Source organism: Drosophila willistoni (genome assembly GCF_018902025.1).
Source record: "Drosophila willistoni isolate 14030-0811.24 chromosome 2L unlocalized genomic scaffold, UCI_dwil_1.1 Seg72.1, whole genome shotgun sequence".
Lineage (NCBI taxonomy): Eukaryota > Metazoa > Arthropoda > Insecta > Diptera > Drosophilidae > Drosophila > Drosophila willistoni.
The window spans coordinates 2,877,777-2,904,787 of record NW_025814049.1 but is presented as its reverse complement, the minus strand read 5'-3'; the positions used below and the strand labels follow the sequence as shown (position 1 = coordinate 2,904,787).

The following is a 27,011-nucleotide window of genomic DNA, read 5'->3' as shown; positions in this document are numbered from 1 at the left end:
GATAAAATTAATTCTTGGGTAAGAACTTTGTTAGTCTTTTATGGGTTATGGGTTGATTGGAAGTAGTAATGAATCTTTTCAGGAGGAAATGAGATAAGTTTTCTTTCTTAAGAGAAGTATTATATCTTATAAATTCTTAAAAGTTCGATATCAAAAACTGAAATGATCAGTTTTACTCTCCAAAGTCTAGTCATACATCCGCGGCTGATTTGAAGTCAGTTTAGTATAACATTTTGTGCATTTTCAATGAGGAGAACTGACTAGCTAGACTAGCTAACTAGATAACATTATTGTAGCCTCTTAAGATTTTCCATTTCCTAAATCGATAGCTTTGAATTTTATCGATAGCTTTAATTCTTATCGATAGCTTTGATCCTTAGTATCTATCTTTCAATGATCTCTCTTATTTTTCTTTCTTTTCTTTTTGTTAAGTTCTATATAACTTTTTACAATCAGTTTAAAATTTCTTTACCTAACTAACTATAAGGAAGTACCTACATTATTAATGTCCAACACCTTTTAATAGTTTGACACATTGTTAAGGTATAAAGTAGTTATAATTTGCATCAGAAAAACGTATGATATCTACTTTTTCCGTTAAAGGGTAGCTTAGAAAAACCTCTCACAAGAGCTGTGTGAAAATAATAAATAAATAAGCATAATTTGTTGTGCATTGTGCGAACTAACACTGACTCTAATGTTATGCGAATGTTTATGCACTTGTTGTTGTGATTGTTGTTGTTGTTGTTGTTGTTGGTATTGTTATTTTTGTTGGTGGCTATTTGTTTAGCATTTTTGCCTAGACAGTTTTATGTTGCATTAGATTAGGCATTGACCATCGTGTCGTATACGTTATATTGTTTCATAGATGTGCATGTAATTTATTTGTCTATACTCCAGCCCCTAGACGACCGATTTGCCACGTGCCTGTTCCACTCTGTGATTTGTTTAACAATTGCAAATACCTATAATAATGATAACTAGAAATAAATGTGATTAGCAATCAGTTGACTTAGCCACGAAGCAGATTAAAAACAACTGTGAAAAGAGGATTAAGATAGCAAACGAAAATTAATTAATGATTGACAAATCTCAAATCAATGGAAATTCCACAGTTTAAGAGAGGGGAAACCGCGGCTGATAACAATTTAGGGCAATCCACATATTAAATATTTCCATTCATCTAAACCATCTTGACCAACTGCAATTACTCAATTTTATGCAAACCATTTAAACTTCTAAAAACTGGCAAAAAGCTATAACCAATGAGTGCATTCATTCATATTCACCACACGCTCAATTATTCATTGGGCTCAGTTTTTTTTTGTTTCCACCAATTTGAAAATGAACCAAATTCTGGCCGCCGTTGCTAGTTGTATTTATTTTGACAATGGCCAACAAAAAAAAAAAAACAAAACAAAAACTAAGAACGAGTCACAAAAAAAGTCAGCAACTCAGGAGGCAAAAGCATGACACGAAGAAAAACCACAAAAACCGCAACGAATTTAGCGCGACGCTTGACCGAACGGAGATCGCACGCTGAAGGGGGGAGGATTGGAGGCAGATGGGTTGAATTTTGTGGGTGGGCCAAAAGTCCATTCACATTGCATTCAAAATGCAAACAACAAAATGGCGACCATCAAGTGAAGCGTGACAGGACTCCCGCCGTCACCCTCTACCCGGAAAAAAACCTATCACACTGTGCACAGTGGCCCAAAAGAATGCACCAACTAACACACTAATACCAATAGCCATGGCACGAACACATTATCGAAATTGAAAAATATTAAGCATACGCCGCATAGACAAGGAATTCGGTCAATTCGATTGCAAATCTCCATATAATATTCGAAAACGTAGCAAAATGCAAATGATATTCTCTCAGTCTCTACCGCAGTAACGTTCTGTTGCCATTAATTGGCAATTTATAGCAGCAGTCCGGCCCCCATAACCATCCCCTCTCTTTCACCACCACCCACCACTACCCGAGCATTTTTCCCGTGCGCGCTCAAGTGAAAATTATCATTTCCAGGCAAAGCCAAAGGCAAAAGGCAATGCTATAAAAAAAAAAAAAACAAAGTACAGCAAAAAACCAGCAACAGAATAAGACAACCAAAAATAGACAGAAAAAAAAAACAGAATAGCCAGAGAAAGTCGACACAAAATTTAGCTGGGGACAAACTGTCCGTCTATGGCAGCAACCACAGAAGGTCCAGAAATAAAGAGAACAAAAAAACCCGCCCGAAAATGATCTCACAAAAAGTAAAGAAAGATGATGAAAATACCCTGGAATAAAATGACTGAATGACATCGGAAAACCATAATTTTAAAATGGAAAGTAGTTAAATAGTTCGTAATTATTCATAGTAAGTTGGATACCACATTGGATTTGATTAGTCAGAAATTCATACAATCGAATTTAATGTTCAAATTAATATATTTCAATAAATAAAGCAAGAATAAAGAGTTTTTTGAATAGAATTTACTTAATTTTTAATAAACTCTTTATTCAAAGTGAAGAAACCAATTTTTGAAGATGTAGGACATGGTAAATTATATTGATTGCTTGATCGGTCAATAAAATTCGTTTAAATTTGATTCTTACCTGTTCCATTTACAGGCCTTAGTTTAGGTAAGAAGAGTAAAAACAATTTTAGGCTTAATAACGTGTAGATTTAAGACATTAGATTTAAATTTTATTAAATTTTTAGTTCAATTAAAAATTATCTATAAAAAGGGTTTTCTTTTGAAAAGTTCCAAAAACTATTCCTGATCCAAAGTCTATAGTCTATAGTTCTATTAAAGTTTTATTTGACTTGTAAATTATCTATAACAAGTTATTTTAAAGAATTCTAAAAACTGAAATTTCAAAATATTTGTAAGAATTTTCGTAAAAGAAAAACAGTTTCTTTGTTAGTGCATTTTAAATGTTTTACACACTAGCAAACTAAATTTAATTATTAAGATATTGCAGTAAATTGTAGACTATAACTCCATCTGATTTCAATGTAATATAGTATCAGGCAAAGTCTTAGCCTCTAAGACAAAGGTTTAAAATTGCCTTTTGAAATCAAATTCATTCATATTAATTGCATATACCCCGAAAATATTTTAGGGTATTTAACTAACTTGAACCCGACCAGCGATTTATCGCATTTTGCTGTGGTCGGCATTAGTTACGCTGAATTTTATCACAATTGCAATTCTTTTCTAGTAACCTTCTCTTACCTCTCTCTCTATTCTCAATTTCTACCCACTACCAAAGCCCAAAAACGAAAAAAGGGGAAAAGAGATTTCTCTTGGTCTGTAGCCAAAAACCCCAACAAAAAAAAAACAGAAATAAAAAGGGAAAACCCCCTTTTTCCCGTGGTTAAGGCTGCTGCGCCTTGGCAACCATTCGAATCTCAACTGCAAACCAAGCCAATGTTAGTTAATTTCCACATTTCGCCCTTAAATATAATCATAATTTGGTCTTTGTGGCTTCAGCGTGTAAATGATTAACGCCAGCCAAAATTCTGCCTGGCTTGCCTATGCTTCATTTTAAAGTCCTTGCCTGCTCTGCTGCTCATTAGCAAATTCATTTGGCTCTGCCACTTCAGTTGGTTATTTCAAAATTGTAGGCATTCAGGAAGGAAAAGCTGAATGGGAAAAGAGGAATAGGCTAAGGCAGGAGGTAACTGATAAGAGAGAGTGAGAGAGAGACACGGAGTAGCAGGGTTTGAGGGTTTTATGCAACGATTCTGCATTAAGTACCCAAAGAAAACAAGTAACTCAGAACTATTCAAAGTAACAACTAGACGACAAAGAAATTACACTTTGCATTTTAAGGAGTTTGGTGAAGGTCTTACCCTTAGAGAAAACACTTTCGATTGGCAAAGCAGCAGAAAAAAAAAGCCAAAGAAAAGAGTTTAGAAAATCATTTATCCCCTCTTTCTCTGTTTCACCCACTAACAGTCTACACACATCAATATAGTAATTAAGCCTTTACCCAAAGCCCTCTAAATGATTTTCTATTATAGTAGATTTTAGTAGATCTTGTAAAAACAATATAAAAGTACCTTAACCTATGATATCTGTCGTCTAACAGACAATCAATATTATTACAAAAACTAGACGATAAATTTTCATGAAAATTCTTCATTAGGCTTCTTTTATTGTCATTAACTTGAAGTTATAACTTCAATAAAATTCAACGTCAAGATCCTAAAATATGGTCAACTTGGTATATAGAGATATGCTTACAAAATCAACTTGAAAACTATTTTCTCTGCGTGTTACAAATTTCTCCTAATAGGATATGTAATCTTTAAAATTTTTATAGTGTATAATTATTTGTGCAAATTGGAAAATGCAAAAATGCTTGAAAATTATCATTTGGCAAAAGCCTTAATGACTTATGCAAGAAACTGTCGCGATATTTGAACTTCAGCGTTTTGACTAAAGCAAAAGGGAGGGTAAAGGTGGAGTAACGAACTCTTGTGTGCTTAAGTATTAGTTAATCCACTCAAAGTGTCCAAATTTTTGGGGATACAAGTGCAAAATGTTTGCTTAATTGACAAAATTGTCGAGCTTCTTCAAGCAAAAGAGAAGCGAGAATGAAGCACCCAAAAAAATAAAAAAGAAACTCCATTGAAAGGAAATTGTAAAGTGGGAGGCAAAGGTTTATGTATAGTTGATGAGTTGAAGAATGGGCATTAACCCAGTTAACCCATTAAAGCCGTGTCATAAATTCAAAGCCACAACAGACCAACTTAGCCAACAATAGCAACAACAACACTAAGAGGCGCCGTTGGCCTTTGTGGCCTTTTGTGGGGGATGCCAAGCTTGGCACCGTTTTCGACTCATTAAAGCCAACTTCATGCAATTAGCCTAATAGGCTCGACCCAAAGAAGTAGGCTACAACGGAACGACTGAGACACACACACATAGTGAGAGATAAAAGTAGCATAGAGACAAAAAAAGGAAAATAAAGTGTAGGCAGGAGAGCTGAAGAGGTCAATTTCATAACATTTTTCGGTCACATTTTCCATTTTCGCTCAATTAATTTAATTAAATGACATTTGAAATATGCAGACGTCTACCCATCCCAACTGGATTAACATTAAGTTTGGGATTAAGAGATAGTGGTCAAAGTTCTTAACAACCCTTTTTTAATTTTACTTATTTACTAGTTTATAACTATCGTTTGATGCCTCAACAAATAAGGCTTGAATCCAAAATACCTGGCTTAAGTATAAATGTGTTTATCTTAGGACTCTTCTTACTATCTAAAACACATTAATTAATAATCTGTATTAGACCTAAAGATGGCTCAATAAAGACTTTTTAAATTATTACACGACTGTCTTCGATTTCCTTCCGAGAGGTAATACTATAAGTACTGAGTATTTCCATTGGGCATATTATAAATAAAGCTTAATAAACAAAGTTTTCTCTTGTTTTCTATAGCTAGCAAACCTTACAATAAGTGGCTTTTAAGTTATACATTTTTCATTCATTTGTATAGTTTGATCCGAAAGATTGCTATTTGAGTCAACATTTAAAAATCACAATTTTGGCAATGAAAAAAATTCAAGATTCAAGATTCAATTCAGGATTCAAAAAAACTTTAGCTCCTAATTAAAACATATACGATTTGGTTTTTATAATGGATGCAAAATTTTTGAGTGGCTGCTTTGCCAGAAACCTTGTTAAGATTAAGATAATCCTCCTGCATTTCCGGTCCAACTTTAATCAATATAGTAAAAATTACAATGTTTTGTTTTTAGTTTCTCTACTTTTCGTATATAGCTGTCATTCGCTACTTGATTAATTAATATCGATTCTTATATGAATAAAACTGAATCAAGTCTATAGCCAATGATCAATAACATATTTAAATATTTTAATTTTCGCCCCGATTACCGAGAAAATCGCATACAAGTAAGAGTATAACCTCAAGTTATTCTTCTTTGAGTTGATTGTTTATTCCCACCTGCCCTTTGGACGGAGACTACGGTAAATGAACCAAGGGATACAAAACAAAAATATCTAACTGAGAACTTATTTGGAAACTGATTAAAAAGATGTCTCTATTATTATTAGCACTGTGTTTTTTACTTACCAGATTGGAGTAAATGGTTGGAGATCATCAATTAACACCAATCCACAAAGATCATTAAATAACAAGGTCATTTTTATGAACATAAACACGCCTTTTTTCATTTTCGGAAATCCGAACCGAACTTGATGTCTGATCACGTTCCATATCTATAAATATTTGTCTACTTTATTTGGTATCAAATCGTTTGACTATTACATAGTGAATTATCTCACACACATTGAAAAACAACTTTATTTATGTTTGAAAACGATTTGGAAACTTGAACGGTCCTGTTTTTACACTGACAATTTATAAAGCCAAAGGCGAATTCAAGTTCCAAACACATTGGTGGCGAAATAGACTTAATTGATAGGTTTCTATCGATAATAATCGACTTTTCTGAATCAGAATAATCACCATCGAATTTCGAATTTGAAAAAGCAATCGATAAAAACATAAAATATAATCTAAATAAAAATATATATTATTTAGCAATTATATAAATATTTTATTATTAATTTGATTAACACCTGTATAACTGCATTAGCTGCGGTTAATAATTCAATTAAATTAATTGATTGGATAAGACAACAGCATGCCCTTGGCAACTTCTTGAGTCTTCTCAAGCCCAGCCAATTCTTCGGCTATTTTTAGGGCAAAATCATAAGCAGTTCCAGGTCCACGGCTGGTGATGAGATTGCCATCTTGTACCACATTCTTACCCTCCACATAGCTGCCAAAAAAAAGAGGGCAATATAAATATATAATAGAAATATTCAAGTATTAACACTTCACGCACTTGTATTTGTCCACCAATTGCGGTTTCATGGCCGGATACGAAGTGAGAGACTTGCCAGTGGCTATATCGTGCTTAGCCAGAGCTGTGGGAGCAGCACAAATGGCAGCAATTAGACCGCCATTCGTCTCCTGGGCTCGCAGCAAATCTCCAACAACACTTGAGGCACCCATGGCATTTGAGCCACCCAAACCGCCGGGCAGGACGACAACATCAAATTTGGAACTAGCCACCGACTCCAAAGATGCGTCTGGGACAAACACAATATCACGGGAACCCTTGACCGGTCCACTGCCACTCAAACCGGCAACTGTCACGGTAATCTAGAAAGAACCGACAAAAGTCATAACCCGCTGCAGTATGATAAATTTGCATTTTTAACTTACTCCTGCCCTGCGCAAAACATCTGCAGCAATAACAAATTCCATCTCCTCAGCTCCCTCGGCCAGGATAATCAATGCTGTCTTCGTCATGTTGCAAATATGGCGTAAGGATAGAGATTCCGGTTGAAAAATGTTACCTCGATTTAGTTTGTTTGGAAATGACCTTCGCAGGGCTGCCAGCATGTTGCCAGATTGTCGAAAAAGCTTGCCGTTTGCACCCGGCAAGTCGACCCAGTAGAAAATCTTTCCAGCAATTCTTTCGATGAAATAATCGATTACTTTGCAGCTTACTTAGTTCAAAAATTCCTACAAGCTCTCAAAAAAAAAATAAAAACACTCGTATATTTTAGTTTTTTTAAATATATTTATATATATGTATATAATTTTATTGAACAAAAATCCAAGTGTATACACTTTTTGGTTTTGTTTTCCTTCTTTTTTCCGAATTTCCAAATGAAAACTACTAAAAGTTGACAAATAATTTAGAAATTTGTTTCGGTTTTTTGTGTATAAAACGTAATTTTTATATATAATAATAATAATAATAATTGTGTTTCTTTTGCTTTGAACTTAAATGAATAATTTGAATCTGAAGCACACTTAACAACTAAAAATTGTTAGCTGAAAAATAAAAATTGCATAAATTTTTTATTTCAATTTCTTTACTCTCTTTTTTGTTGTTGTCTCTGTGTGTGGAAAAATGTTACTTGTTTGTTGTTGTTGTTATTTTTACGTCGTATTTTAAGTCACATTTAGAAATTGTTTGATTTGTTTTTTGTTTTGTATTGTTTTTTTTTTTGTTATTAACATTTAAAAAGATCACCAAAGTTACAGATTTCCCATATTTACGTTGCTCACGTTTCATTTAATTTTTTTTTCTCTTTGTTTTGTTTTTATTTTTGGTTTCTTACAAAATAATATTTTAATATTAATGTATTTTTTGTTTGTTTTGTTTTTTTTCTTTTAATATTTTATTGATTAATTACCCGGCATTTTGGATTAAAGTAAGTTTGTTTGTTTTGTGTTTTTTTTTTTCTTTCTTTTTTGGGGATATATTTTTGGGTTCATCAAATTGGTTTCTTTGCATATATGCATATATATGTTTATCAAGTATGTGTTTTTTTGTTTTTGTTTTTTTTACTAATTGTAAGTCGAATTTCAGCTAAATTTTTGTGTTTTGTTTCATTTTACGGAACACTACGACAAAATGTTTTTGAAGTACAGGGAAGTTGGATGTTGGTTGGTTGAGGGTTAAAGGGCGGAGGGGGGTGGTCATTGGAAGAGTATAGAAGTTTTACACACATTTTTAACACACAGATACAAATATATATGTATATATTGAGTGTATATTTGCTTGGAGTTTTCATTTCGTTAGTTTTGTTTTTGTTGTTACTAAGATTAATTTTATTTCCCTTTTTCATCATATTCATCTAGGAAGAGTTGTGCAAATTTTGATCTCTATGTTTAGTAGGTCTGATTATAAATATATTTTCTTATTTTTGTTTTTGTATATAATTGTAGACATCTATAAACGGCACATTTATAAGTAATATATGTAAGAAACAATATCTAACTCTCTTCTTCTTGTTTTTTTATTTTATCTTACTAGGTTGATTTTTGTTTTTATATTATATTTTTATCAATTTTTATGTTTATTTTTGTTTTTCAGTTTTAAAGCTCAATTGAATTTTGACAAATAGAGTTAGAGAGATGGGAAGAGAGATAGATAGAGAGAGAGAGAGTGAGGGGACAAATTTCTATATAATTTTTGTTTTTCTTTTGTTATTTTTGTTTGAAGAAACCTTTAAATAGGAGTATTCTCTAAGCATATACAACAGATAATAGATATTGAATTCATGATCCGACGATCTTATGTATAAAATAAAATACAAAGACTGCAAAATCTAAAGGCATATGCGGGAAATGTCTATATTAACTGTTTAAATTTTGGAGTATGGATCTTATATTGATATAAAATTTATAGATTATGCTTTTTAAAAAACTTAAACTTGAAACTTGTTGATATTTATTCCTCCTCCTCTTTGGCCATTCCCCAATTTTTTTTCTGATCCTTGTTAACATATCTTGCAGTCTTTGCTTTATTTTCGTTCATTTAATTTAATTTACTGTTTTCTCGTTTTGCTTAATCACAAAGTTGATATTATGGATTATTATTGAATGGTTTTTGTTTGTTTGTTTGTTTTGTTTGCATTTTGCCTTTCTAGCGCTTTGTTTTTGTTGTCTCTTGCATTTAGGTTAAAGCTTTTCACATATACATGCATATATATATATATAGATAGATATATATCTATTCCCTTTTTTGTTTGTTGTTTCTAGATATTACGAGATGCTTTTCATTGTCGGCACATAAGCTTACAAAAAATTCTTAACTTAACAATTGTTGCTTGCATTGTTTTACATTGGCTTAAAAATTAAACAGATATATATATATATATCTTGAAATCTTTGCAAGTGTTTTTTTTTTGTGTTTTAAGTAAAACATTTTTTGTTTTTTAGTTGTGTTTTTTTTTTATTATTTTATTTTGTTTAAGAAGTAAATTTAAAATTTTAATCCCTTGTGTCGAAACGGAAATTGATTTTCGCATTTGGATTTCGTTTTCATTTTTGTTGTGTTTCTTTTTTTTTTTGTTTGCCTTTTGTGTTCTTTTGTTTGTTTAGATTTTTGCTTTTTGTTATTAACTAAATAAGTTTTATAATAAACGAAACAAAATTTATATCTATAATTATAAATTAAGGTGTAAGTGTGTGTGTGTTGTGTTGTGTGTGTGCTGTGTGAGTGTGTGTGTGTTTGTTTGTTAGAGAAACAAAAACAGGAGAAAATCTAAGTCTGCGCATATAAATTAAGAATAAAATGAACTTATTGGTTTTTGTTGATCGGCTGCAGACTACAAAATCGAGTCTCGCCTAAATCTATATGTATATATATATATATATAACAAATCAATCAATAATGTTAACTTGAACTGTGTCCTCGATATAGTTTAATTATATAGTATTTCTTTAATAATATTACTCATTTGTTTATCTTTTTTTTTATTATTTTTCTTCTTTTTTTTCGTATTAATTCCTCGTTATTGTTATTTAAGAGTTGGCAAAAAACTAAAAACTAAACATATTGAAATGTTAATGCATGATCTTTACCCGTACACCACTTTTGAAAAAAATTAAATATATATATAAACTAAGAAGAAAACAATTTAAAAAAAAAATATTTAGAAATATTAATGCAAATGTGATTCGAAGACAAAAGAAAATTTATATAGTTTAAAAAGCAAAATAAAACTAAATTATTTAAGCTAAGATTTTCTCATAATTCTTTATATAGAGGTGTATATATATATATATATATATAAGAGGTACATAAACAAGTGGACATTTGAGTGATATGCCTTGGACTTGTGTGTGAGTATGTGTTTGTGTATGTGTGTGTGTATAGGTGTGTTTGGTTTTGTTAGGAGAACATTCATTAATTACATCTGATCAAATTCTCTCTAGAGCAGCTATTTGATATATATTTATAGGATCAATTTAAGGAGAACATAATCTGACTCTTTGGCTTCTAATTGTATTCTTTATTTTTTGTGGCCATTTCTATTGACAAGAGATCAAAGTTGGCCAACTTTTGCGCCTTAAAGAGATCTACTGGGCTATATTAATCTGATCCATGGTAGGTTTTTTTCTTCATCTAAGGCAAGAGAGATCATAGATGGCCATTTATATGTAAGTAAGGGAAGAAAAAGTCGTATCTCTATCGAGTATATTATAACATTATTGAAACACATTCTATGCATATACATATAGATTTTTGGGCGTGGCGGGTCGTGGGCGTAGAATAACTCCTATTGATTCCTAAAAACTAAAACTTTTTCTGCAAGTTTAATATAAAACTGGCCATTACAAATAATGTTTATCTCTGACTTTTCACTGTCAAAAAAAGGATTAAAATTCTTTTCTCTAAAGTATTTAGACAAGAATATCTCTGATGTAATTAATGATAGTACCCCTAACAGGGTTTTACTTTTAACATTCTCTTCTTCAGCTGTGTGTGTTTGTGTCTTAACTTAAAAAAAAATCAAAAAAAAACTAAACTCAATAATTTGAAATATCAGCATATTTGATGTTTTTGTTTTGTTTTGTTTGCACTTTTGAACGAAATCTATATATTATATATATACATATATGTATATGTAAAGCATTTATAGCAAATGACCAAAAGTTTTGTCCCTTGTTCAAATTGGAGTTTTTGTTTTCGTTTTCTTTTCTTTTTCAGCTTTATCAACTCTCTTCTTTTGTTTTTCTTTTTTTGGTAGAGCCCTAGAGCTTATAAACTATTAAATGTTTTGTTTTCTTATGATTTTCTTGTTTTTTTTTTGTTTTCTTTCTTTCTTTTTTTTTTTGTTGTTAGTTATTATTGAAGTATTTTGTGTTTATGTGTGTGTGTGTGTGTGTGTGTGTGTGTGTATTATTGTTAAACCATTCAATTTTGTTTGTTTGTTAAAAACTAATTTACACTCTTTTAATTTGCTTTTGTTTTTGTCGTGTTTTGTTGTTGTGGTTTGGTGGTCTTCGTTCACAGTACAGAGAATCCGAGTTGTTGTTCTTGTGGTTGTTGTTGTTGTTGATTGGTTGGTTGGTTTGTTTGTTGTTGTTGTTGTGTGAGTCGATCAGCAACTTATTCATATACATTAAATACACTAAAAACCTTTGGTTATACGCATCATCATTCATCCATTTACCATTATCATAATAATAATTCTTTTTTTCATCTCATGTCTTGGTTGTTGTTGTTGTTGTTGTTTGTTTGTTGTGTAAAAATATATGTATTATTAAGTATAATTGTATTTGTAATTGTATTTTTCTTCGCATTTTTTGTTTTGTTTCCTTTTTGTTTTTGTTTTTTTCCTTACAAAATGTTTCAAATGTTTTTGTTGTTTCTTGTTGCTTTCGTGTTTGTTTTGTTCCCGTTTTTTTGTTTTTGTTTTACTTTTGAGAATTGTTTTCTTTCACATTGTTTTTTGTTGCGCCAAACTTGTGCTATATAAACATTCGATTCCCTAACTCTCTAGCCCTAGCCTTACGTTCTCATCATCATCATCATCATCACTGTAAGTGTGTGTGTGTGTGTGTATGTAATTTGTGTGTCTTGTTGTTGTTAGTATTATTGATGTATGGCCCTAAGACTAACTAATGCGCATGCAAGATCAACTTTCACTTTCATCAGCTTAAAATTACGAGGGGGAGAGGGGGGTTTTTATTTTTGTTTTTCCACCTAATTTTCATTGCTTGGCTTTTAAATCCGCTTGTTGTTTAGAGTGGGGGCGACTGAGAGGAAGGAAGGAGAGGATTAGATTGGTATTAAAATTGTTTGTTTGATTATTCGAATCGCATTTCGAAATGTTCTTTTGGTTGTTTGGTTTTTTTTTCGTTTTGTGTGATACTTTTTAGGCAAAGTACATGACCTTCTTGGTGTCAGCGTGGACAGTTATGGCCCTGGCCATGGCTCCTGGTGTACGATCCTCTGAGCAGCCACTCTGATGTGATCCTTCGCCAGAATCATGCTCTTTTTCAACCAGATGGTATCTGTAAATGGATGACAAGTTATTAATTTGTTCAAATATGTATTTACTATAACTATTTCGATTCGTTTTCTGTACAAGTTAGTTGAGCACTCACCTGGCACGGAAAGCCACCAAATGGGCATAGTAGGCCGGAGCAGGGATGCTAACCGATCGAGTGCAACGCACATAAGTGTGACACAATTGATATGTAAGGCATTGCAGCTCATCCGAATCGAAATGATTGTCATCCCAGAGGACATGATAGTGGGATGGCCGACTGGTGCCTTGAATGCCTTGATGACTGCACAAATAGAAATCGAATTCGGTTGGATGGGTGATGCCCACATCGACTGTGGTGCCTGCTGGGATATTGCCCGATTTGCCACTCTGCTCCCGTTTCTCGGCACAGAAGAGGCGTGTGTGATGACGTTTCTGGACCACAATGAATGTGATGCCGGGACGATAATCGGGTTCCAGTTTAATGCAAGCCTCCCGAATGGCCGTCAATTCATGCTGCAGAACGTGTGGAAATTGTCCTTCGGATACGCCATCGCGATAGAGTATAATACGATGTGGCTTATAGCCACCGGTGGATTTATAGAACATAATGAGAAGCTCACGCACCATGCTGCTCAACTCTTGGATAATCTCCTGGCGATGTTGTTGGACGCGTACGGTGGCCGCATAGCGTGACGGATGGCCATCCATGGAACCGACAACGGCGGCTATCGATGGCTTCTTGTTGTCGCCAGCTGGCGGGTGTGTAACATCGGCACCCAGGAATATGACGGGCTCATTGAAGACCTTTGGACGTATTGAGGGTACCAGTATCGAATTGATGCCACCCAATTTAACATTGATCTTGAGACATAGATTGGACAATGTTTGCGGTGACGTCTTATTCACATTCTTGGCCTGCACACACTGTGTGGCCATGCCCAAGACAGTGTCACCGACACGTTTCACCTCAGCATAGACGGGAGTCTTGCCTGGCAAGACAACGACCACCAATTGAAGTCCCGGGAATGTTATCTTCAGGTAACGGAACATTGGTTCCACCTGATCTGGCCCAGTGGCATATTTACAGAAGCATGGTTGGCCAATTATCGGCATGCCCGCATCATTGGAGATCTTCTGCAGCTGTTGGGTAAAATTTCTCAACGCATCCTCGCGCACTGTACGCTGTGGAGCAAAACAGGCAATGGCCCATATGCGTATCTCGACGCCAGTGAAGAATTGTTTGCCTCGCATATCCCAAACACCTTGATTGGGCGACGCAAGGCTAACCTTATTTTGCGGTGGGAACAATTGCTGACCCGTAATCCCAGTGGACACACGTCCCCCATATTGAAGTTTTGGTGGCGGCAAGACACGACCACGGACTTCCATCATCGAATTGGATATGGTTAGACCAAACTCCTGGACATACGAATCATTATTGAAATCGGCACGTTTCACCAGATTATTAATCTCACGCTCACGATCGGGAGCCGAGCGTGCAGTGGCCTTGATCATGGTCGATGTTTGCATATCGGTTAATTTCTTAATGCATCTCTGTCCGGCGACAATGTTGCACACCTCCAAGGGTAGATATGTGTGCTTGTGCTCTTGGCCCACCTGAAGGCAGGGCAAATGTGGATAACGTAATTTCATGCGATATTTATCCAAGAAATATTTGGCCACAGTACATTCCACAGTCTGACCATTATCGAGCTGCAGTGGGAAGCTACAACAAAACGGAGACATTAATGTCATAGGAAAGAGGATGGATTTCAGTTCATCTTACGATTGCATTTGTGCTGGACGACGGGTAACATTACAAACGCGATATTTGCGTCGCATTGAACCACAATGAGTAATCTCAATTTTGAGTCCCTTGATCTCCTTGGTGAATTTAACACGCTGCGAATCGGTCAGAGGTTTACGTTGCTCGTTTATGTCACGTATATCCAAGACTTCGCACATGAAATCAATGACGGGTTGAGCCTTATAGAAAGCCGTAGCCGAAACTGCAAATGACAAGAAATTAGACTTAGGCCAATAAGTTTAGGACCCGGATTTGGACTTACCATCTATATTGAGCATCATTTTCCATTGCGATGGCCTGACACTTTGATGGAAACCAAACCAGACCTCACGACCACCACCCAAGGGATGATAATAGCCATCGGGTGAGCTAAAGAAACTCCGACCAACTGGTGTATAGGTCATGCTTGGCAAATGACGCATAACCACATCGAGAGCTAAAATGGCATCATACGGAATTTGACGTGTTCGTCCCTCTAAAGCCTCTTCCAGATTGAAGAGTGAGACTTGAGCTTGCCACTTGATGGTCACCCGGAAGATACGATCTTTGCCCTCACCGGGCAGAGTAACCTCCAATTCCAGGCGCTCATTACCAATGGGCAACGGATCACGTGTATATAGATTGTTACGTCCATCGAATACTGGTTTAAGGACACCAAATATCTTGCTATATGCGTGCACCATTGTCTCAATAATCTCACGATTCACTTTGCGTGGACATTTATCCGGTTGGATATTGATATCATAATGATGGACATAGCCACGCGGCATAGTCACCTGGAAATGATTGGCACGTAGTACAATGGGCCGTCCTTCGCGTCCCAAATTGGGACGACGTGGGCACGTAAAAACTGGCATATCCGGTTGAGGAGTTGCTGTAGCGGCTATGGCAGCCGATACACTGGTCGTTGTGGTGCCACCCAATGCGGAGGCAACTTGAGCAGCTGCCGCAGCAGCTGCACCACCCACTGTGGCACCGCCGGCAGCAACATTCTGAGCACTCGGACTGGTCACAGCGGTGGGATTAACAGATGACCCAGGTGCTGATGGTGCTGCAAATTCAACGTAATCATTAGACATTGACTCTCAACCTTGACAATGTCAAGAAAATGTGGTTAAAATAAAGAAATCAACAACTAATACACTAGCTAACACAAACAAAGTTGTTCCTTTTAAAAAGGGTATTTCTTTTTTTTATTAAATCAGTGCGTAAATTTCACATGCTTCCTAACAATCAGGTAAAACTGTCTTTATCTCTAAAAGGGATCCAACTTTCTGTTAGCGATAAACTATATCTACGTTTAGTTTACTTTTTTTTAGGGCCCTAGCGATAATGAATTAAACAAGTCATTCTAAATAAATAGTTTTGATATTTATCTAAGATTTAACTGCAGTTGATTCACTTTCCTGGCGCGATGAGTTGACTTTATTTCTATACTGCAGCGTAGAGTAGTGTTTTTTTACTCTTCATTTAGTTTGCTTGTAATTCCCAACTACTTTAAGCCTTGAATATGAAGTGAGCTAACTATAAAACTTGGTTAGAACCTGCTGACCTATTAAATCTTTGATTGATACATAGACATCTTATATGGAAGGTTTCTTAACCTAGGTAAATGGGAATTGAGGAAAAACGATTTTTCAATGCATATAAGACGTCTCAGGAGGTTTTATCAGAGGTCAAGATAAATGAGATATCAAATCAAAAGGGCTTTTCAAGTATGGGTATATCACCTGTTAAATATCTCGAGAGAATGAACATTGATACTTTCAAGCCTTTTAGACCTACTATATGTATCTCTATCTATAAAACGATCTACAACAGTTTCACATGAAACTTTTTCAAATGTTTTGCTATGTTTACATTTTGTTGAAAGTTCTTAGCTAAAGCATCACCTTTCTTAATCTAAAACATCATATTAATCCTATATAACAGTAGTTTGTCAACTTAATAACGACTAGAATGTTATGACTCTGCTCTAATATGGTTTAACGCCTAAAATCTACTCCAAAGAAACCCAAGTAGTGGTTAAAACTTTATTTTATTTTAACTCTAGTCTCATATTTCAATTCCCTAAGCATTAGATCAATATTTCCTATCCTAGCCTCAAATTTTTAACATTTTGGTTAAAAACTTAACTTTTTAATAAAGTTTGTAAACATTTAAATTTAGAAATGACAAAAAAAAATACTAATTTGGTTGTTTGAGTGATGTCCAAACAAAGTTTTAAAGGACTTCAAACGTGTTAAATATTTCGCCGTATTATATTGGAAATAAGCAATTAAACCATTTGTTTTCGTCTAACAAAAAAACTTCATAAAAAACTAAATTTTTAACTAAAATTTGAGTATTCCACAGAACTAAAATTTGATCAAGATTACTTTATTTAGATCCTTTTCAATGTTATTCATCCATCATGTCATTTGTTCAATTATTTTTTCTTGTTTACATTTAATTTATAAGATTGATAAACGTTATATATTTCAAATCACTTGAAAAATACCTCAATTTTCACTATAATATTTAATTACCATAAACTGAACTTTTATTCAAATTGTTTTATACTCAAAAATATATATGTTTCAATCAATATATCAATATTTTAAAACATCTTTTCTAATGCGTTAATAAACTTAAATTTAGACAATAATTTTTTAAATTTAAATTTAAATGCTTCTTTTTCGATTCTACACTAAGTTTTTTTAAATTCCCTAAGCATTAGCTGGATTTTTCGTGAAATTTTAAATTTTCACAAGTTTTAAACCTCATTTTTGACAGCAATATTTTTCTACTAACGAACTTTATTTTTTTTAACTTAATTAAAAATGAATTCCCTTTATACATGTTCATTGAATCTTTTCAATTTCTAAATTACCTAAACTTTTTTCTTGTTTCTTAAATTTTGAAATCCAGGCACTGTTTTTTCCCTTCATGAAACACAAAAAGGATGCTACAAGCAACACTAAGTAAAATTCATGCAATAAAAACATATGACTCTAAATCAAATGAGAATCATATATTGAAATCTATATATGTACACTCAATCTATAAAATAAATACATTTTTTTTTTTGTTATTGTGTAGAGAGTTAAAAATTCAAGTGCACTTTGCATACAATTAAGAAACTAAGGAAAACATTACATGAAAGTAAAAGAATAAAAAACAAAAGAAATTAAATGAAATAAATAACAGAAATTTCAATTTTGGTTAGTATTAAAAATATTAATTATTTCTTTTTTTTGCACATTACTAAAAGTTGAGAAAGAAAATAAAAGGTTAGTTTTTTTTTTGTGTAGACTTGAGATTTGAGAGAGGTTAGTTAGTAGTGTAAAAGTTGGGATTTTTTTTTTGGTTTTTTGTTTATTTTTTGGTTTAGTTAACTAAAGAACATAGATCACAAAATTCGAATTAAGTTTTTTTTTTAGTTTTTTTGGAGAGAAATTTACATGTGAGCGTGTCGAAGCTAGTCTGCGCCTGAGAGGGACTCTGAGGCCGCGTGGGCGAGGGGGTCCACTGTGACTCTATAAAAAGAAAATTGGTTTTTTTTTCGTTTTTGTATCAAATTAAATTAAACAAAATGAAAAGGTAGTATGGCCAATTATTTATGTTATGTTGTTGGTTGTTGAAATTTTCACAAATTAAAAATATGTGAAAAATGAATGGAGGTAAAATGAAAAATCATAAAAGAGATTATGTTTGTATGTATGTATGTATATATAGATATATGTATATGTATGTAGTATATATAGAGAGAAGTTTTTTTTTTTTTATATGTAAGTAGAGAGTGCGAGATTAATAATATTTTAGTTACAGATTTTCGATTTCTCTTTCCCAAAATATATATTATTATCATCATCATCATCATCTGCTTATCATTACAATGAACATAAGGTTTGTGTTGTGTGTGTGTGTGTGTGTGTGTGTGTATGTATGAGTGTGTATTTACCACATTTTCCTCCCACTCACCATTTCCCATCCCCCTATTGTATATGTCACATCAAAATTGAGTGAGTTTTTTTTTGTTACAGGTGGTTCAAGGTGTTTCTATATGAACTATTTAATTTGATCGTTGTAGTTCTTGAAGCTTTATATAAGTGAGATTTTTAAATATCCTACATATTTATTTTATTGCCAAACGTTTCTCTTTATCTTATTCAATTAAAGTCTTCATGAGGATTCCTGGAGTCCTATTAGATAACAATCTGCAGCTTTAAATAGGTCAAAAACTATATAAACTTTTTCCAAAAACATTTGTAAGGGAAATCCTTGATGATAATCAGGTGCGCATTCAGGGGAGAGTAGAGAGAAGGGACCACAAAACAAAAAGGATGAAAAATGAACAACACATTATCCTTTTAAACCGAAACTGGTTCACATTAAAATAGGATAGAGGCTCCAAATATAAATTAGAAACTGCGATTTTTCATTTTTATTGAATCAACTGACCTGAAGACTTATGAAAATCAATTATTAAAAAAAATATCTCAAAATCTTCACAAACATCTCAGCCCCCGTGGCGGCACCTACTTTTCTGAATAAGGTCCTCCTAATGATTATGTTTATATTAAAAATTATACTTAATTTTACCAAAGTTAAGGTTTATCTGTCTGATTATGTTCTTATCTACCGTCATTGAATTGAATGCCATTGAACGACGAAATTTGTCAAATATTTTTTTATTATCTGTCGAGCATATAATATATACTCTAATTTAGGCAGTGGCGGATCATGCTAGAAGAAATGAGTTAAATTTTTGACCCCTTAGACTGCTTAAGCTCAAACTCGTTATACAAGATCAATTTTTCCCCTAAAATAGCTTATTTAAGCCCCTTAAATCCATATCTAAATCCTTTGGTAATTACTAAGGATTATTGGGAGCTTCTAGTAGCGTTTTTAACATTGTATTACGACGAAAATCGGATTCTACTGTAGTTTTATTTATTAACAATTATGTTTATTTAGATCATACTAAAGGTGAGCTTAAGATAAAGGTGCTTTTAACCCCTAAAAACTCTTTAAATCTGCAAAAACTTACAACTTTTTCTTAATTTGAAAAAATTTTTCAAGTTTTAATAATTTAAGATTTCAAAGAATCAAGAATCTACGTTGTTGAAATATGTATTTGTTCTTCGGTTTTGTAAAATGGCCTTTAAAAGTCTAACATTAGACTCATAATATTCGCTTCATTGACAAAGTTTAAAACGCAATTTCAGAAAAGAATTTACTTCCATCTGGCGCAAAAGTATTTGTTATATACCCTTTCCTCTAATGGCTCTAGCAAGTCGGGAAGAGTCTCTTAAGATCTTTGAGTGGCAATGAAATGGGAATCATTTCCTTAGTAGAAAACTTTAAAGAGTTATTTATTCCAAGTGACTATTTGTCTAGATTTTTGGTTCAAACTTTCAGACTGAAAGTGTTGGTGAATTGATTAAATGTCATTTAAGTGGCTAAACTAGTCAGGAGATAGTTAAATAGAAACTTCTACTCCCTTCTTTAAAGTAGGGCATTTCAAAGTCGCTTCCAAAGCGGAACAAAGAACAACCCCAAAAAAATAAATAACAATAAGTAAAACTATTGCGTTGCGGAGACGGTCGTTGACCTAATTTCGGTTTTGACGCGTTTTGAAAGCTGTTTAAGCACGTGTCTGGGTTCTGGGTTCTATGTCATTTAGGTTGTGTGTATGTATGGGTGTGGGTGATGCATTTCTGCAACAATCCCCCCAACATCAAATCGAGCAGCAAGTACAGAAAAATTACTCGTTAATAGTCGTGTTTTATCTTACGATTTGGTCTTCTAAAGGTGGGAGGCACGGGAGGGTGAGTGGTTTATGTGGCAATGTATTGGTATTGGTATTGGTGTCTTGTTCTATATGATCTTCTTCTTCACTTAACTTCCTTTTACTTGTCTACACTTACGTTGTCCAACTGGATACATTTTCTTTCTTTCTTTGATTTGATTTAGTTAGAGAGAAATATTGTATGTATAATTGTATATATATGCATACAAATTGAGTAATGCTGCTGTGTCTGTGTGTGTATGGGTGTGTGTGTGTATTTCTTTCCTACGTTTTGTGTATGTAAATGTAATTGATTGTTGTTGTTGTTTAGTTTTCTACTAATTATTTATTTATTAATTTTTTGTTTTTGTTTTTTTTTGATTTCAGCCTTTTTGCTTATCACACTTTAAAGTAGTAATTTTATTCGTTTGGTTGATTTTCTTTTGCATTTGTTGTTGGTGTTGTTGTGGGCGTGCGAGAAAACGTATTTTATTTTATAATTATATTATTAATTATTTATCGTTTATTGTAGTATTGGAAAAGAACACAAATGTAGGCACAGCTTTCGTTATATATATATAAATAAAATATATATATATATATATATATGTATTTTTTTTTAATACAAACTAAGAACAAAAATTCTTATTAATTTGTTGTTTGTGTTGTTGTTGTTGGTTTTGGTTGCTTTTGGTTATATTGCTCTCTCTAGCTCGTTGCCTCTGTTGGGGTTTATCTCTCTCTCTCTCTATCTTGTTTCTTCTCTGGATCTGTGGTGGTGGGGTGCTCCGCTGGACAGAAAAAAAAACTACGACGACGACAACGACACGACAGTGTACAGGCAAAGAAAATGCTTTTGTATGCGCGTATTCGGGGCGAATGGCAGCGAAAAAATTTTTTTCGGGTTTTTGTTTTTCGTTCCTTTTCAAATTTGATTGATTTGTGTGTGTATTTTCGCGCGGGGCGTGAGCACTACTTGTGGCCAGACTATGGAATTTGCGTTTTTCACAACTTTTGTTAGCTTTTCACGTCGCGCATTATGCAAAAAATGCAATTTTCTTTTTTACACTTTTCCACACAACACAGGCAGCAGGCAGGCTAAGAAGAAGAACAATCATGAGCAAGCGAGATGGCATCACGCATAAATGAGGGCAAAGCACTCTCAGCACACGCGCACTGGAGTGAGCGAGACGTCTATAGGGGCGACAGTGTCGACATTTTTCTGGCAACGCTGTTTAGTTCGAACCCTGCTATCGAACCTCCTCACGTGTGTGGCAATCGATTATTATAGTTTGCTATCGATATCAACTTGGTTCTGGCAGCACTGTTGGGAAATTGAATTTCTGGCAACTCGCCGAAATTGCTTGTTTTCTTGCTTACAAATAATTTAACAAAAAATTATTACATAAAAATGTCAATTCCGTTTAGCGGGACTTTACGCCGTTCAGGCGGCATTGTATCGGCCATCGGCAAACAACTAAAGAGTGTCAATCTCAAAGGTGTTAAAAGGATAACAGTACAGTTTGATCCGTTTGCGGAAAATGTTAAATCCACAAGGTAAATCTATTGAATGATATGGTTGTGTTGTGCGGGCGGGGTGGAGGAGGGGAATTACGTAGTGGCGTAATTGGAAAAGCGCTTTCCCAGATTTCATTATCGATTACAAAGCATGCGCAGTTCAGCTTTTTGGCCAAATAAAGAAGATTTTTCTCGAGACATAAAAGTAGGTAAAAATGCAATAAAATACAAAAGAATAAAGGAACACAAGACCAACGAAAACCAGAAAATCATGAAAAACCATTTGGAATAAAGTGCATGATATGTAGGTGACGTTTGATTTTTAAAAAGTTATGAATGAATGAAGATATATGTACACTCATTTTACTTACCATACACTTTGCCAATTATGCCCACGGTAGAGCTCAGCTGGAGATCGGGAAATGTCAACGGCAGCGTATGCGTATGGAGCTGAGCTGGCCCACCAGGTGCCAGCTCCCGCTCCGTTGACATTTTGGTCGGTGTGGGAGTCAGCTTGAGGCGTTTGCAGGCAGCTAGAAAAAGCAAAAAAAAAAAACAAAATCAATATATTTTTCATTTTTACATTACAGAGAATTTCTGTTCCTGCTCTCCACACCAAAAGTTGCCCAAACGAATCCCAAGTGTGTGGTCAAACCGGACATTGTTTGCAATCGTCAGCCCGCATCCATTAACTTTTCCCTAATTGAGACGGCTCAAGGTTGGTATTCCATATGGAGCTAACATTCCATATGCTCTGCACTCAGCATAAAAATTGGACCAAATTTTAAAAAGGGATTGTCGTTCCAAGTCGGAAGACAAATTCAACTGAGAAAAAGAGCTTCCTTATGGAAGAGATTTCATATTCCATATGTTAGCAGATTATTCTGATTGACTGCTGGGTACAGAGTATCTCTAATCCCTCTTTTAATCCTCTGTTCTACATTTTCCTGTTTCTGCAGAACAAGCCAAAGTCAAGGAGATACGCTTCAATAGCGAGAATTTGAGCACACTCGAACTGCTTCAACTGTGCAATAAGCACGTCTCCTCCCTGGCCCCACCTGAGGAGATAACCAACAAGGTTCTAACCAAAGCAGAGAAACAAAAGCTCGTTGGCGGTGCAGGCGGCAAAAAGGGCGGCAGCAAGAAGAAATAAACCAATTTGATCCCCAAGAAACCAAAAAAAAAAAAAATGGTCAGAAAACACAAAGGCACTTTGGCTGTCATCGAACAGATCTATCAGGATATACCGGCATTTAGCGATATCTTCACCGAGGAGAGTTTCTATGTCTTTGCCTTTTGTTTCGTTATTGCCACAATATTTGTGGCATTTATACTCTCTCGATTTATCACCATCAAGCCGGTTGACTTTTGAATTAAGCAAAAAAAAAAAACAAAAAATGTCCACAATATAAGCTTTAAAATGTAAAACCAAACAAACAAAAAAAAAGGAACAAAAAACTCACACACACATGATTGTTTCTCCTTAAATAAGTAGAGAGTGTGAGTGGGGGAGTGGTGGGGACATGTGAGCAAAAGGGCAGAAAGAGAATAGCCTAGAGAGCCTCAATTTGAAACCAGTTTTTTTTTGGGCTTCAACCAAACCGGAAAATCATCTGCTGCTTGCTGCTGCTGCTCCTGTCGCTGCCAAAATATTATATACCCACAGATAATACAAGTATATACATATATATGTATGTATATATAAAGAGCAGCAAAAGCAATGGCAAAAAAATAATAATTGGAGTCCAGGAAAAACTGAGTTTAGTCAATTGTTTAATTTAATTGGATTGCCCTTTCATATTCATTCAGTTGTAGTAAAAAGAATAATATCTGAATAAATATTGAATCAAGGTTAAAAGGAATCATAAACATTTAGTTCAAAAGGTTTCAGTTTAAAAAGAGTGAGACCTAATATGAGTACTTATTCGTCTCATTTATTTGATTAATTTCTGTATTAAATTTATTCAGTCCAACATTGAATGAATGAGTTCGACACTTCTATTCATTGAAGTTACATATTTCCGATTAAAGCCTCGTCGATCGTTATTCGATCCATAATGAAACTGAATGCCTCAAATATTCAATTGAATACATTCAAGAAGCTCACTTTATTTACATAAACTTATTTCAGACACAAAAACAAATTGTAATGAATATGAAAGTCTACTCTAATGATACCAAAGGATAGGACGAAATATCATAGTGTATTTATACAAATTCGATTATTGGAACTTCTCGTACATAAGTGGATAATATTTCAGAGACCTTTAAGACCTTCTCTTGTCTAGACAATATTCTGAAGAAAACAAAATGCTAAGCAAAATGAAATTTGTTCATTTTATTCGAATTTCGAGTACGGAATGAAACAAAATCGATGCTTGATCCAAAATAAAAAATGTATCAGGTATCCCATATTGTCTAAAAGAACGTCTTCTGAGCGAATTCTGAAGTTTTTGAAATTTTGGGAGCGGGGATCTGGACCTTGCTCCGTCACTGGTTAAGAGACTTTTTACTGCATTTGGCAATCGTAGGGAATTGGCATTAATTTCAGCATGGGAAAGTCCTATTATCTTCTATTCAACCTCAGGAAATTGGATTAAGTATATCCAAGTATTTACTTATCCACGTACTTTGTGTCTAATTTGCTGTTTTAAGCAATATTTGAGGCAAGATAATGGAATTTCTATATGTGTATATACATATGAATGTATGTAGAATGAGGGCAAAGAAGGATTTGGAGCTGTAAAAGGGAAGAAACTTTTCCTTTGTCTCTAAAATATGTTTGCTTGGAATTTTGTTTTTCATACACAAGACATTCCGAAATTCCTTTCTTTATTTTCGACTATTTTCGTTAGAACTTTTAATTCAACACATATGTATGTATTTCGGCTAAGTTTCCAACAGGTGATCGGTTTGGGAAAAAAAACTTCCTGAGATATATCATAGTATATCTGTAATAAATGGGATATACATATACGATCCTTCACTATCTATTTACATATGTAATGTATATAGTGATAATTTCTAAAAGAAAAACTATAAAAATGTACTAAAATATATAATTTTAGATCTGGAATAAAATCAATTTGTAATACGACTCAAACTCGTAGCAATTTCCTGAATCGTATATAAAGTTCGTATAAAGCTCTAAATACTTATAAAAGAAGTCCTAATGACATTCAAAATGAAATACACAATTTTGGGAACCTTGTGGGTCGAATTAAAAATTCTTGATATCCTTGACACAGTTTGCTCAACCATTTCCGTTCCATATTCACTTTCTAGGGGTTAAGGCGGAAAAAAATACATACATATACATTTAGTGGCCAAAAGACGAAAACAAAGTTAAGAAAGAAAAAAAAAAGCCACAAAAATGTGCACTTTCATTTTCAGTTAGTTTGCTTTTGATTTTTCTTCACTCCCACATGAAAACAGTGGCCTCCCTGCGCACCCCTCTCCCCACATTCCTCTTGGCCAACGAATTTTCCGAGCAAGAAAATGCAGTACAAAGCTTTGAGCTAAAGTTTTAAAATGGCGTGCCCCCGCCCTCGGCCCACAACAATTCACCTCTTTCCGCTATCTCTCTCGCTCTATCTCTGTCTGTCTATGTCTTAATACATATGTACGTACGTATATACACAGTATGTATCGATTAAATTTCTGTTTCTGCATACATATGTATGTATGTATATATGCATAACTGTTAAGAATGCAGCTGCAAATTTGGTGAAAGTTGGCTCCAAAAAAAAGCTTGATAATGGGAGCGCATGAGAGATGCACGAGGAGAATGAGAGATAACCAAGAAGTGGGAGAGAGAGAGAGAGAGAGAGGATAGATACCCTGTACATGGGGATACAAGTTAATAATAAAGCTAATAGTTTTGTTCAAGTTCAATGTCAAGCCAAAAGCTTCCCATTCTCCACTTTTGCGTACGAGATGCGTATGCGGGTGAGATTTGGAGATGGAGGAGGAAAAGGGCCATTGCGGCCATATTGGAAAAGTAAAGGAATTGAGTTTTGCTTTCAGAGTGAAAGTTGTACGAGTGTGTGTGTGTGTGGGTGAGGGGAGTCCTGGCGAATTTTCTACAGGTACAGTTATTAGTCAGTCTGTCCTGTCCTTCAATTACGATTTTGACCTTTCCTTCATGAAATAAAATAAAACATAAACATGCTCAAACATGTAGCTCCAACTAGAGCTTGCTCTCTCTCTCTATATGTTTCATAGCATATGCTCAGGCGCAGTTTATACATCTACACATGTACTTTTCCGTTTTCCTGTACTTTTCCCACTTGTTTTTTTTTTCTACTGCATTCAAAGGAAGCGTGGGCGTCCAGAAGTATCTGCAGCTGTTCTGGAAATCTCGATATAGTCTCCTTTGGGGCGCCAATTGTATGCTAGTGCTGCCGGCAAAATTCTCTTACTCCTCCCACATATACACACACACTTGCACACTTGACAATTTCTTGCCAGCTAACCATCTAGCTATCCCACTCTATTGTGGCAATATTTGCTTACCTTATCGCAGAATTGCAGCTGACTGCGGACTCAAGCGGTCGAGTAAAGGGGGAGTAGCGGTGGAAGTTGCGGGTGTTGGATTTGAATGCTTTAAAGTATTTGTATTTGTTGTAGATAACAATTTGTTATTGCAAAATTTGTGTTGGTAAACATGAAGACAATTGTTTGTCTTTCTCTTTCTCCGGGCACTTGCAGTCAACTATAAGTTATAATTTGAAATACATAATTAATAAATTTATATTTTCATTCTCTCTTTCTTCTGTTGCGTTTTCTTTAGTTTTAATATTCCGTTTTTTTTTTTGCCGCAACGCAATTACTTTCGTGGCTGTTGATATCTCACTCTTGCTCTCGCTCAGTGGCTCTCTCACTCACACAGATACAGCAACAAACTTGCAAAAAATTGTTTTTAATCTTTTTTTTGCTTCATTTTGTTTATTTGTTTTTTAACAACATTGTGTTATGGTGTGTGTGTGTGTGCGTGTGAGTGTGGCTGTGTTAGTGAGTCAAAGTCAAAGGTGGCGGATGTCTCTTTCTCTCTCTCGCGCGCTCTCAGCCTTT

The 27,011-nt window shown here is 34.2% G+C and overlaps 4 protein-coding genes across 6 annotated transcripts; 2 read left to right on the top strand and 2 right to left on the bottom strand.

Annotated features, from left to right (window-relative positions):
* Nucleotides 1-6,569: 6,569 nt before the first annotated feature.
* LOC6646117 (protein dj-1beta) lies at nucleotides 6,570-7,480 on the bottom strand. The gene is made up of 3 exons (XM_002068725.4): nucleotides 7,265-7,480; nucleotides 6,882-7,201; nucleotides 6,570-6,815 (listed from the first exon to the last, which is right to left on the bottom strand). Exons 1-3 carry the CDS (start codon nucleotides 7,442-7,444, stop codon nucleotides 6,653-6,655), a joined length of 663 nt encoding a protein of 220 aa, XP_002068761.2. The 5' UTR covers nucleotides 7,445-7,480; the 3' UTR covers nucleotides 6,570-6,652.
* Nucleotides 7,481-12,510: 5,030 nt separating this feature from the next.
* LOC6646118 (protein argonaute-2) lies at nucleotides 12,511-26,638 on the bottom strand. Of its 3 annotated transcripts, XM_002068726.4 has the most exons (7): nucleotides 26,454-26,638; nucleotides 22,310-22,471; nucleotides 18,091-18,165; nucleotides 14,910-15,698; nucleotides 14,627-14,849; nucleotides 12,956-14,566; nucleotides 12,511-12,862 (listed from the first exon to the last, which is right to left on the bottom strand). In XM_002068726.4, the coding sequence occupies exons 2-7, from the start codon at nucleotides 22,428-22,430 to the stop codon at nucleotides 12,724-12,726; spliced, it is 2,958 nt and encodes a 985-aa protein (XP_002068762.1). In that variant the 5' UTR covers nucleotides 22,431-22,471; nucleotides 26,454-26,638; the 3' UTR covers nucleotides 12,511-12,723. The 3 variants fall into 3 exon arrangements, with proteins under 3 accessions (XP_002068762.1, XP_015033121.1, XP_046866323.1); XM_015177635.3 differs by lacking the exon at nucleotides 18,091-18,165; XM_047010367.1 differs by lacking the exons at nucleotides 22,310-22,471; nucleotides 26,454-26,638 and adding an exon at nucleotides 20,560-20,582.
* Nucleotides 21,748-23,091, top strand: LOC6646119. Its single transcript, XM_002068727.4, has 3 exons — nucleotides 21,748-21,977; nucleotides 22,529-22,656; nucleotides 22,898-23,091. Exons 1-3 carry the CDS (start codon nucleotides 21,832-21,834, stop codon nucleotides 23,089-23,091), a joined length of 468 nt encoding a protein of 155 aa, XP_002068763.1. The 5' UTR covers nucleotides 21,748-21,831.
* LOC6646120 lies at nucleotides 23,128-23,384 on the top strand. Its single transcript, XM_002068728.4, has one exon. The coding sequence runs from the start codon at nucleotides 23,128-23,130 to the stop codon at nucleotides 23,308-23,310; it is 183 nt and encodes a 60-aa protein (XP_002068764.1). The 3' UTR covers nucleotides 23,311-23,384.
* Nucleotides 26,639-27,011: the final 373 nt, after the last annotated feature.